A 12,640-nucleotide genomic window follows, 5' to 3' on the forward strand; every position below is an offset into this window, starting at 1 on the left:
TGGGCTTATTTTTATAAAATTACCAGAAAACCCAGTGGAGTTTTACTGAAAACTCATGACTTTATTCAGATTTAAGTCCTCTACAAAAAGTAGGGTTCTTTTCCATGTGTCTATGACACATTTACAAAATATCTCTTTTTTTTGGTCAAATTATGAATGGTTGATTAAAAACTTCCACCAAGAAGAAAAACATGGGAGTAGTAATTTGAGGAATTCAATAAAACTCCTATTTTTTTATTTTAAAATAAAAAAAATGATTAGTGCAAATGCACATACAATTCTAATATTGCTGTCATGATACTTATCATTTCATTATTCTTAAATTACACTGTTAAGAATCATATTGTCCCAGAGAACAAAGAACTAGGTTATCTAGTTCAAGTTCCATTGATACCTTTAATTATCTCTTGAGTGACAGATCTTTGTTAAGATAAATAGAAATATGATCAATAGGTCAAACAGGCTTTCAATTTTGGGCATAATATTTTACAGATCACATTTTTTGAATTTTGATTTTAATGATTTACTGAAAGAAGTTATAGTAGTAATTGCATATCACATAAGCAAAAGGAAATGGTTCTTTTTAAGTAGTTATAAAATCAAGTAATCATATAGACCATGACATAAACTTGTATAACTTCAAAGAGTATCATGTTTCTCCTTAAAAGACACTGGTTGTCTCCACAAGTTTCTACTCACTGATGATCTAGCATACATAAAAGAAAATAAACTGGGGGACAGCAATTGAAGGTCAGTGGTAGAGCACTTGCCTCACGTGTGAGGAACGGGGTTCAATTCTCAGCACTGCATATAAATAAATAAAATAAAATTCCATTGAAAATTTTAAAATACTTTTAAAAAAGAAAAGAAAATGGTACCCTAAAAAAAGAGAAAATAAACATAAGAAAATTATTGTTATATTTAAGTGCGTATTCCAGGACATAGCATTGTATGGATAATATTTATATCATGTATTATATATGATTTCAAAACATGCATACATGGAATAAGCAAAAGACAAAAATATTTTTTAAATTAGTTCAATAATTGCAGATGGATTTTTCTAAATAAAATATTCCAATGCTGAAAAAGTGCAGTCATCCTCCTCACATGGACTTCCCTAAAGGAATGCCTGGAACTTGCAATGGTGAACATGGAAGCTTTGCAAGGTCATTGGAAGAGCTGCAGGTAGAGTTGGATATGGTGTTGTTAACAGCTCCCACTTAAGGTGCAGGACTCACATGGGCTTGGATACTGCCTACTCATGCCTGGGAGAGACCAGGAAACTCCATCTCACATGGTGAGGACATACACATGAAAAAGGACAATAATCATTAAAGTTCAGAGACAGAATGACATCATGAGCCAACAGCCCCAGGGGAAGGACAGACATAGCTGGCAAACAAGATGGTCCCAGGGATGCAAAACTAGCTGCATGCACAATTACCTTTCTAGTTTGGTTTCCTTGCTCATGGGAATGTAATTGCTCAGAGAATACAGCAACAAGGAAAGAAATAATTTAATGAACACTCATGAGAATCTACCTTCTGAGATCCTGGAAATAGCAAATATGCTCCTTGATCCTCTAGCCCACAGCTCAGATCTGCCAGGAATGAGTATATTCACCTGGGCCTTGAAGACCACTCATGCCTGATGCCACCTCCTGCTCTTCATCAGAGTTGAGCTGACCCTCATCACCCTGGGAAGGAAGAGCAGGAGCTCACCACCCCTGTGGCTGTTGATGGGCAAGAAGGTAGGAGGCAGCACAGTGCTCACAGGATGAGCCTTGTTGGCCCAGTGGGGACACTGCAGAGAGAAGGGCCCCTCCCTTAGAGTACTCTGTGCAGTCTGCACCTGTGTCTCTCCCTCTGAGCTTCTTTTCTTCCTGTTTCCTTTTATTCTGGAGCCCAGTTCTGAGAATCTCTCACCTCCTGACATTGTCCACCTCTTTGCTCCCAGCCCTCTCAAGTATTTCCCCAGCCATGTTGGGCACCTTGTGCAACCACCACAAGTGCCTTGATCTCCTCTACCAACGATGCTTCTTTGTCTTTTATCTATACCACTCTACTCATGTGTTCATTCATTCCCCAAGGTGCCTCCCTTTGGGCTCGGCATGTGGTTCAGCAGTTAGGTACCCCAGGTTTTATCCACAGTACCAATAACTAATAAATAAATAAAGTCAAAGCTCTCATTGTTGATGAACCAAATAGATTATTTTTGCACTCTAATTTTCTGCACATGATATTTTCTCCTTCAGGTGTTTTCAAGGTATACTTCTAATTACTGGTTTTTTTTTCTTCTTTTATCTACACCAAAAACATTTATTCATAGAGGGCTTCTACTTTCAAAGCTTATTTATATCCATCTATAAATGGGTGTTGCTTTGATTGTGTATTTTGCAGTCAGCTGCTGTGCCACATAGAATGTTTGAAATTTACTTCAGAACATAATGTTGGACTCTACATTATTTTTTGAAATACTTACTGAATTATTACACACTTATTATTGCCCTTAAAAATCCCCTCTGGGGGGCGGGCCAAGATGGCGGACTAGAGGGCGGCTGCATTTCACGCTGCTCCAGGACGCAAGATTCAAAAGAGGAGATAGTGAGAGACTTGGGACCAACTCAAAGCTGCCGGGTGAGTCTCTCCTGTTGGGGAGGCGTCCCGGATGGGGCAGTAGCCCCGGAACGCAGGGAATTTGTGAAGTGGAGTTGCTCGGCAAGACGCCCCTCCCCCCACTGGAGCGGTAAACACGGACAACTGGGATCATGGTAGAGGAGGCTGCTCAGCACAGCGCTTGGACTCAAGCAGCCGCTGGGGCTCCAGGCGGCTGCCTGGGGAGGAGCTGCATGGCGAGCTGTTTGGACCCAGAGTGACCGCTTCTGAACACCGGGGGGTTGCCCGGAGGAGGAGGAGAGGCCCGGCGGGTCGCTTGGGTCTAGGAGTGACTGCATCAGAGCCACGGGCGGTTGCCAGAGGAGGAGCTGCGTGGTGAACTGTTTGAACCCAGAGCGAGCGCTCCTGAGTGCCGGGAGGTTGCCCGGAGGAGGAGGAGGAGCGCGGCGTGTTGCTTGACCTGGGAGTGACTGCATCAGAGCTGTGGGCGGTTGCCAGAGGAAGAGCTGCGTGACGAGCTGTTTGAACTTGGAGCAGCTGCTCCAGAACACTGGTGGCCTGCCTGGAGGAGGAGAGCGGTGGGACGCTTAGTCTGGGAGTGACTGCATCAGAACCACAGGCGGTTGCCAGAGGAGGAGGCGAGTGGTGAGTTGATTGGACTAAAAGCGACCGCTCCTGAACACCGGTGGCCTGCCTGGAGGAGGAGCGTGGTGAGTCACCTGGTCTTGGAGCCACCGCTCCTGAACACCCGGGGGGCTACCCCAAGGAGGAGGAGGAGGAACAGGGCGGGTCACTTGGACTTGGAGTGACTGCCTAGGGCTACGGGTGGTTGGTGGGAGGAGGAGACCCGAAGTGAGTTGCTTGGACTCCTAGTGACTGTGTCGGAAACCGGGCGGCTGTCCGGAGGAGGAGGTGTGTGGCGGGTCTCTGTGTCTCGGAGCTATTGTACGGGGCTCCAGGTGGTGGCTCAGGGGAGGGGCTGCATAGCCAGGCGATTGGTGCAGAGCAGGGTCCCAGGAGCTAGGTGGCTTCTTGCTGGAAGGGCCGCACAGAGACACGCCTAGGGGCGGAGCGAAGTTTCCAGGGCGGCGGGCAGATTCTCTGGGAGAGGCAGCCTAAGGAGACTCGCCTGCGAAGGGTGAGGATCCTAGGCCCAGGACGTAGGTCCGGGCCCCTGGGATCGTTGCAGAGGAAGACAGCCCAGCCCAGGTGGTAGTTGTAGATTGAGGGGAACCTCTAGGAGGGCAACTGACCAGCAAGACGTCCCCACCGAGTGACTCTTCCCGGCCGGGGGAGGTTTTCCCACAGGGACGGTAAAGCCAGAGACATAGGCACAAACAGGCCTTGCCTCAGCCCACAGTCTACTTCCCCATTGGATGACCATTGGTCAACAAGTGGAGGCACTTCTGCCCACTAGCAGGGAATATACGCCACCTGAGGGTTACCACCCCTAGAGAGGCAGCTTCTTCGTGGAGCTCTGCATTATCGACCTCCTCCAAGACTTCAGGCTACTGAAGGATAAGAGGGGATATACTAGCAATCTTCAGGGACATTATAAGTTGATAGAGGAAATCTGCAGTATCTTAATGACCCACTGATTCCTGAACAATATGAGAAAACAAGGGAAGAAAATGCCCCAAACAAATCTAGATGTTACATCAATAAAATCCAACGACAGCATGGCAGAAGAAATGACAGAAAGGGAGTTCAGAATGTACATAATTAAAATGATTAAGGAAGCAAACGATGAGATGAAAGAGCAAATGCAGGCATTGAATGATCACACCAATCGACAGTTAACAGAGCAAATTCAGGAAGCAAAAGATCATTTCAATAAAGAGTTAGAGATATTGAAAAAAAACCAAACAGAAATCCTTGAAATGAAGGAAACAATAAACCAAATTAAGAACTCCATAGAAAGCATAACCAATAGGATAGAACAGCTGGAAGACAGAACTTCAGATATTGAAGACAAAATATTTAACCTCGAAAACAAAGTTGAACAAACAGAGAAGATGGTGAGAAATCATGAACAGAATCTGCAAGAACTATGGGATATCATGAAAAGGCCAAATTTGAGAATTATTGGGATTGAGGAAGGCTTAGAGAAACAAACCAAAGGAATGAACAATCTATTTGAAGAAATAATATCAGAAAATTTCCCAAATCTGAAGAATGAAATGGAAAATCAAGTCCAAGAGGCTTATAGGACTCCAAATACACAAAATTACAACAGACCCACACCAAGGCACATTATAATGAAAATACCTAACATACAAAATAAAGACAGAATTTTAAAGGCTGTGAGAGAAAAGAACCAAATTACATTCAGGGGGAAGCCAATACGGATATCAGCAGATTTTTCAATCCAGACCCTAAAAGCTAGAAGGGCCTGGAACAACATTTTTCAAGCTCTGAAAGAAAATGGATGCCAACCAAGAATCTTATACCCAGCAAAACTTACCTTCAAATTTGACGATGAAATAAGATCATTCCATGATAAACAAAAGCTAAAAGAATTTACAAAAAGAAAGCCAGCATTACAGAACATTCTCAGCAAAATATTTCATGAGGAAGAGATAAAAAACAAAGAAGCAAATCAGCAAAGGGAGGAATTATCCTAAAGGAACTGTCAAATAAAGGAGGAACCAAGATGTGTCAAAGATTTTAAATATGAACCAAATGACTGGGAATACAAATCATATCTCAATAATAACCCTGAATGTTAATGGCCTGAATTCATCAATCAAAAGACATAGACTGGCAGATTGGATTAAAAAGAAAGATCCAACAATATGTTGCCTGCAAGAGACTCACCTCATAGAAAGAGATACCCATAGACTAAAGGTGAAAGGATGGGGAAAAACATACCATGCACATGGGCTCAGCAAAAAAGCTGGAGTATCCATCCTCATTTCAGATAATGTGGACTTCAAGCCAATGTTAGTTAGAAGGGATAAAGAAGGACATTTCATACTGCTTAAGGGAAGCATAAATCAGCAAGATATAACAATCATAAACATCTATGCCCCAAACAGTGGCTCATCCATGTATGTCAAACAAATCCTTCTCAATTTTAGAAACCAAATAGACCATAACACAATAATACTAGGTGATTTTAACACGCCTCTTTCACCACTGGACAGATCTTCCAAACAAAAATTGAACAAAGAAACCATAGATCTCAATAACACAATCAATAATTTAGACTTAACAGACATTTATAGAATATACCATCCAACCAAGAGCGAATACACTTTCTTCTCAGCAGCACATGGATCCTTCTCTAAAATAGACCATATATTATGCCACAAAGCTAATGTCAGCAAATACAAGAAGATAGAGACACTACCTTGTATTCTATCAGATCATAATGGATTGAAGTTACAAATTAATGAAAGAGTAAAAAACAGAAACTACTCCAACACCTGGAGATTAAACAATATGCTACTATATGATGAATGGATAACAGAAGATATTAGGAAGGAAATTAAAAAATTCTTAGAGGTAAACGAGAACAAAGAAACAACATATCAAAATCTCTGGGACACTATGAAAGCGGTACTTAGAGGAAGATTTATTTCATGGAGCGCATTTAATAAAAGAAGTAAAACTCAAAAAATAAATGACCTAACACTACAGCTCAAAGCCCTAGAAAAAGAAGAACAGACCAACACCAAAAGTAGTAGAAGACAGGAAATAGTTAAACTGAGAGCTGAAATCAACGAAATTGAAACAAAAGAAACAATACAAAAAATTGACAAAATAAATAGTTGGTTCTTCGAAAAAATAAACAAAATTGATAAACCTTTAGCCACACTAACAAAGAGAAGACGAGAGAAAACCCAAATCACTAAAATTCGGAATGAACAAGGAAATATCACAACAGACACGACCGAAATACAAAACATAATTAGAAGCTATTTTGAAAATCTATACTCCAACAAAATAGAAAATTTCGAAGACATCAACAGGTTTCTAGAGACATATGAATTGCCTAAACTGAACGAGGAGGACATACACAATTTAAATAGACCAATTTCAAGTAATGAAATAGAAGAAGTCATCAAAAGCCTTCCAACAAAGAAAAGTTCAGGACCAGATGGGTTCTCAGCCGAGTTCTACAAAACTTATAAAGAAGAGCTCATTCCAATACTTCTCAAAGTATTCCAGAAAATAGAAGAGGAGGGAACTATCCCAAACTCATTCTATGAAGCCAATATTACCCTGATTCCTAAACCAGACAGAGACACATCGAGGAAAGAAAATTTCAGACCAATATCCTTAATGAACATCGACACAAAAATTCTAAACAAAATTTTAGCAAATCGCATACAAAAACATATTAAAAAGATAGTGCACCATGATCAAGTGGGTTTCATCCCAGGGATGCAAGGATGGTTCAACATCAGGAAATCAATAAATGTCATTCACCATATCAATAGACTTAAAGTCAAGAATCACATGATCATTTCGATAGATGCAGAAAAAGCATTTGATAAAATACAGCACCCCTTCATGCTCAAAACACTAGAAAAAATAGGGATAGTGGGAACATTCCTTAATATTGTAAAGGCCATCTACGCTAAACCCATGGCTAATATCATTCTAAATGGTGAAAAACTGAAAGCATTCCCTCTAAAAACTGGAACAAGGCTGGGATGCCCTCTTTCACCACTTCTATTCAATATCATCCTTGAAACTCTAGCCAGAGCAATTAGAGAGACCAAAGAAATTAAAGGGATACGAATAGGAAAAGAAGAACTCAAACTATCCCTATTTGCTGATGATATGATGGTATACTTAGAGGAACCAGGAAATTCCACCAGAAAACTTTTAGATCTCATAAGTGAATTCAGTAAAGTAGCGGGATATAAGATCAATGCACATAAATCTAAGGCATTTTTATACATAAGCAATGAATCTTCAGAAAGAGAAATTAGGAAAACTACCCCATTCACAATAGCTTTGAAAAAAATAAAGTATTTGGGAATCAATCTCACAAAAGAGGTGAAAGACCTCTACAATGAGAACTACAGAACACTAAAGAAAGAAATTCAAGAAAACCTTAGAAGATGGAAAGATCTCCCATGTTCTTGGATAGGAAGAATTAATATTGTCAAAATGGCCATACTACCAAAAGTGCTATACAGATTCAATACAATTCCAATTAAAATCCCAATGATGTACCTTACAGAAATAGAGCAAGCAATTATGAAATTCATCTGGAAGAATAAAAAACCCAGAATAGCTAAAGCAATCCTTGGCAGAAAGAGTGAAGCAGGGGGTATCGCAATACCAGATCTTCAACTCTACTACAAAGCAATAGTAACAAAAACGGCATGGTATTGGTACCAAAATAGAAAGGTGGATCAATGGTACAGAATAGAGGACACGGACACAAACCCAAATAAATACAATTTTCTCATACTAGACAAAGGGGCCAAAAATATGCAATGGAGAAAAGATAGCCTCTTCAATAAATGGTGCTGGGAGAATTGGAAATCCATATGCAACAGAATGAAACTAAACCCATATCTCTCACCATGCACGAAACTAAACTCGAAATGGATTAAGGATCTCGGAATCAGACCAGAGACCTTGCATCTTATAGAAGAAAAAGTAGGTCCAGAGCTTCAACATGTCGACTTAGGACCAGACTTCCTCAACAGGACTCCCATAGCACAAGAAATAAAAGCAAGAATTAATAACTGGGATAGATTCAAACTAAAAAGCTTTCTCTCAGCAAAGGAAACTATCAGCATTGCAAAGAAAGAGCCTACAGAGTGGGAGAAAATCTTTGCCAATCATACTTCAGATAGAGTGCTAATCTCCAGAATCTATAAAGAACTCAAAAAACTCTACACCAAGAATGTAAATAATCCAACTGACAAATGGGCTAAGGAAATGAATAGACACTTCACAGAAGAAGATATACAAGCAATCAACAAACATATGGAAAAATGTTCAACATCTCTAGTAATAAGAGAAATGCAAATCAAAACCACCCTAAGATTCCATCTCACCCCAATTAGAATGGCAATTATCAAGAATACAAGCAACAACAGGTGTTGGCGAGGATGTGGGGAGAAAGGTACACTCTTACATTGCTGGTGGGGCTGCAAATTAGTGCAGCCACTCTGGAAAGCAGTGTGGAGATTCCTTAGAAAACTTGGAATGGAAACACCATTTGACCCAGCTATCCCACTCCTTGGCCTATACCCAAAGGACTTAAAATCAGCATATTACAGAGATACAGCCACATCAATGTTCATAGCTGCTCAGTTCACAATAGCCAGATTGTGGAACCAACCTAGATGTCCTTCAATTGATGAATGGATAAAGAAAATGTGGTATATATATACAATGGAATATTACTCAGCCATAAATAATGATAAAATTATGGCATTTGCAGGCAAATGGATGAAACTGGAGAATATCATGCTAAGTGAGATAAGCCAATCTCAAAAAACCAAAGGAAGAATGATATTGCTAATAAGTGAATGATGACACATAATGGGGGGTGGGAAGGGTTAGTGTTGGGGTTGGAGTTGGGTTTAGGGAGGGGGGCAGTAATGGAGGAAGGAAGGACTGTGCAGATGGAGGGGAAGGGTGGGAGGGGAGGGGGGGAAGGGAATAATGGCAGAATGAATCAAACAACATTACCCTATGTAAATTTATGATTACACAAATGGTATGCCTTTACGCCATGTACAGACAGAGAAACAACATGTATCCCATTTGTTTACAATAAAAAAATAATAATAAAAAAAATCCCCTCTGAAGAACCTAAGGGTGAATAATTCACATTTACAAGAATAAACAGAACATATTCAATGTGAACAATTTAGAATGAGAATGAACATCACACTAAAGGACAACACCCTAGGGTTATTTCCTTGAAAGAAAGGAAGGAATTAAGAAAATTACATATCTTACAAAGATCTGGAATTTCAAGACACTACAGTGAGGCCAAAAGAGATATGTTATAAATTTAAATTTTATGATCAAATTGGACTCTTAGAAGAAATCACAGCATTTGTGAGAAAATCTAGAAAAGTTCCATGACACCTCATCAAACTTAAAAATCAAAAGTTTTCTGAATATGAGTGCAATACTGGAGGTATATCATTAGTACAATCATTCTTAACAACATTAAGCCTAAAACAAATCAAATGTTACTAACAAAAAAGAAGGAAATTTACATTTTATTGAGAAGAAAACTTCAGGAAAGGTTACCCAAAAAGGGACTGAAAAGTCTAGAGGGAAATTCCGCCCCTGGAATGAGAATAGGAACATTGTAATGATATCAGCTACTCCAAATTAATTCAAATTTTAAGGGATCTCTTATCAACTTCTTTTTTTGCTTCCAAAGGTGCTTATTTTAAAATTCAATTATGAAAATAAACTGGTAACAGGAGCAAAATTAGGAAGAAAGAATACCAGCTAAAAATTCCATTCATCTTTTAAATATACAATGAAGACAGATTTTTTTTAATCTGGATCTGAGAGCCTGACAAATGACCCTATTTAATCAGTTATTTATATACATATGACACAGGAAATACCTGAATTTTTAAGGTTTACAGAGGTCACTTATGAGGTATCCTCAGAAGAGAAAATGTAAAATGAAAATACATTCAAGCTATATTTGTCAAAAAGAAATCTTAGAAAGAATATAAATTGCCAAAGTGGGCAAGGTCGAAAGAGCCATTTCCATGAGCTTAAATATTTTAATGTGGTGTCAGATGATGAAAAATATGCATAAGATTCACTTTTATATTTAGAAACCCTGGAATTTCTATATTTACTTGTTTGTTTGTATATTTACTTTGGTACTAGGGATTTAACTCAAGGATAGTTTAGCACTGAGATACATCCCCAGACCTTTCCTTTTCTTTCTTTCTTTTTCTTTAAAGAGGTTCCTGCTAAGTTGCTTAGGTCCTTGCTCTGTTTCTGAGGCTGACCTCAAATTGGTAATACTGCCTCCTCAGTCTCCTGAGTCACTGGGATTGCAGGTGTGCACCACCACACATGGATTAGGAATGCTGCGTTTGGCAAATCCATCTGGCGAAAGTGGTAGGACAGAGGACTGGAGTGAAGCGAATTATACTCCCTGCTTAGATGATTATGCCAAAATGAAACCCAATATTACATATGACTATAATGCACTAATAAACAAATAAAAATAATAAAAGTGAAATGGAAGTGATGAACACTCACAGTGGTGCTTGATATTTCTAGCAGAAGGAGCACTAAAGGCCCACAAGATAGGACATGTAGAAATTTCAGAGAAGCAGCATTATACAATAAAGAGTCCTCTACTCACTGATGCTCCTGCCTGGAGGTAGAGAGCTCACTTGCCCACGTGCAGTAGGATGAACAGACCAGAGCAGCCACCAGGACCGCTGAGGGAGGACTGAGTGCCAGGGATGCAGCAAGCACTAGAGCTGGAACCTACAAACAGGCATGCACATCAGAATCCCAAGAGGGCTTAACAACCAAGAGGGGGCTCCAGACCCAGAATGTGAGGTTCAGGTGGTTCTGTAGGCCTGAAGATGCACATTCCCACCAAGTTTCCAGGTGACACCCAGGTGGCTGTTCCAGGAACACCATTTGAGAACCACTGACACAGACCCAGTTTGCCTGGAGTTAAACATAGTAATTTCAAATTCCCACCAAAAACACACAAAGATAAGACAAAATATTTGAGTTTTTGAGATCCGAGGTTTCAAAAAAAGATACTGGGGGCATCCTGGGAATGCCTTCTCAGAGTGAAGATTGAGTTTCTGTTCCCTCCTTCTTGAGAATCCCAGAAACCCCATGGAAAGAGGAAACCAAACAGGAACTGGAAACTTCATCCTACTGGGATTCACAGATGACTCTGACCTGCAGTCCCTCCTTTTTGGTCTGCTCCTATCCATGTACCTGGTCACTGTGCTGGGGAACCTGCTCATCATCCTGGCCACCATCTCAGACTCCTGCCTACACATGCCCATGTACACCTTCCTCTCCAACCTGTCCTTGGATGACATTGGTTTCACCTCCACCACCATCCCCAAGGCTCTGAGGAACATCCAGACGCAGAGCAGAGTTATCACCTTTGCAGGCTGCATCTCACAGATTTATTTTTTTATTGTTGTGTTTGGATGCCAGGACAATATGCTCCTGACAGTGATGGCCTATGACCGCTTTGTGGCCACCTGTCACCCCCTGCATTACATGGCCATCATGAACCCACGACTCTGTCTGATCATGACTCTGAGGTCCTGGTTGATCAGTGTCCTGGGTGCCCTTCCAGAATCCATGACCATCCTGAGGCAGTCATTCTGCTCAAACATGGAGATACCTCATTTTTTCTGTGATCTTACTCATGTTCTGAAGCTCACCTGCTCTGACACTCTCATCAATAACATTGTGATGCACTCAGTGACAATTGTCCTCAGTGTTTTCCCTCTCACTGGCATCCTCCTCTCCTATTCTCAGATTTTCTCCTCCATCCTGACGATCTCATCGGACAGAGGCAAGTACAAAGCCTTTTCCACCTGTGGGTCTCACCTCTTGGTGATCTCCTTGTTCTATGGCACTGGCCTTGCAGTCAAACTCAGTTCTGTAGCCACACTGCCTTCAAGGATAAGTGTGATAGACTCAGTGATGTACACCATGGTCACCCCCATGCTGAACGCTTTCATCTATAGTCTGAGGAACAGGGACATCAAGGTGGCCCTGGGGAGAGTCCTCAGCAAGATGGTGCCTCTCAGAGAGAGTATGGATGCATGTCTCCTATGAGTCACAGTATGTGCCATACTGGAGAATAGAGAGCCTCACCCTCTCCATCCAACACTGTGGCTACCTCTGCTTCATGTATTTTAAGACACTCATTCTTTGCATATTCCTTTGGGCTCATTCCCACCTAAGGTCTGTTCATAATGCAACCTATTAGATCACCTGTACCCTATCTTAGCAGACATTGTAATTTTGTATAAATACAACTGGGCTTTTTCATTTGCAATTACTTACAC

At 40.7% G+C, this 12,640-nt stretch overlaps 1 protein-coding gene across 1 annotated transcript; it reads left to right on the plus strand.

Moving 5' to 3' along the window:
- The first annotated feature begins 11,441 nt into the window (after positions 1-11,441).
- Positions 11,442-12,407, plus strand: LOC124968198 (olfactory receptor 7C2-like). Its single transcript, XM_047530491.1, has one exon. The coding sequence runs from the start codon at positions 11,442-11,444 to the stop codon at positions 12,405-12,407; it is 966 nt and encodes a 321-aa protein (XP_047386447.1).
- The last annotated feature ends 233 nt before the right edge of the window (positions 12,408-12,640 follow it).

The sequence above is a fragment of the Sciurus carolinensis genome, chromosome 17 (genome assembly GCF_902686445.1).
Source record: "Sciurus carolinensis chromosome 17, mSciCar1.2, whole genome shotgun sequence".
Taxonomy (NCBI): Eukaryota; Metazoa; Chordata; class Mammalia; order Rodentia; family Sciuridae; genus Sciurus; species Sciurus carolinensis.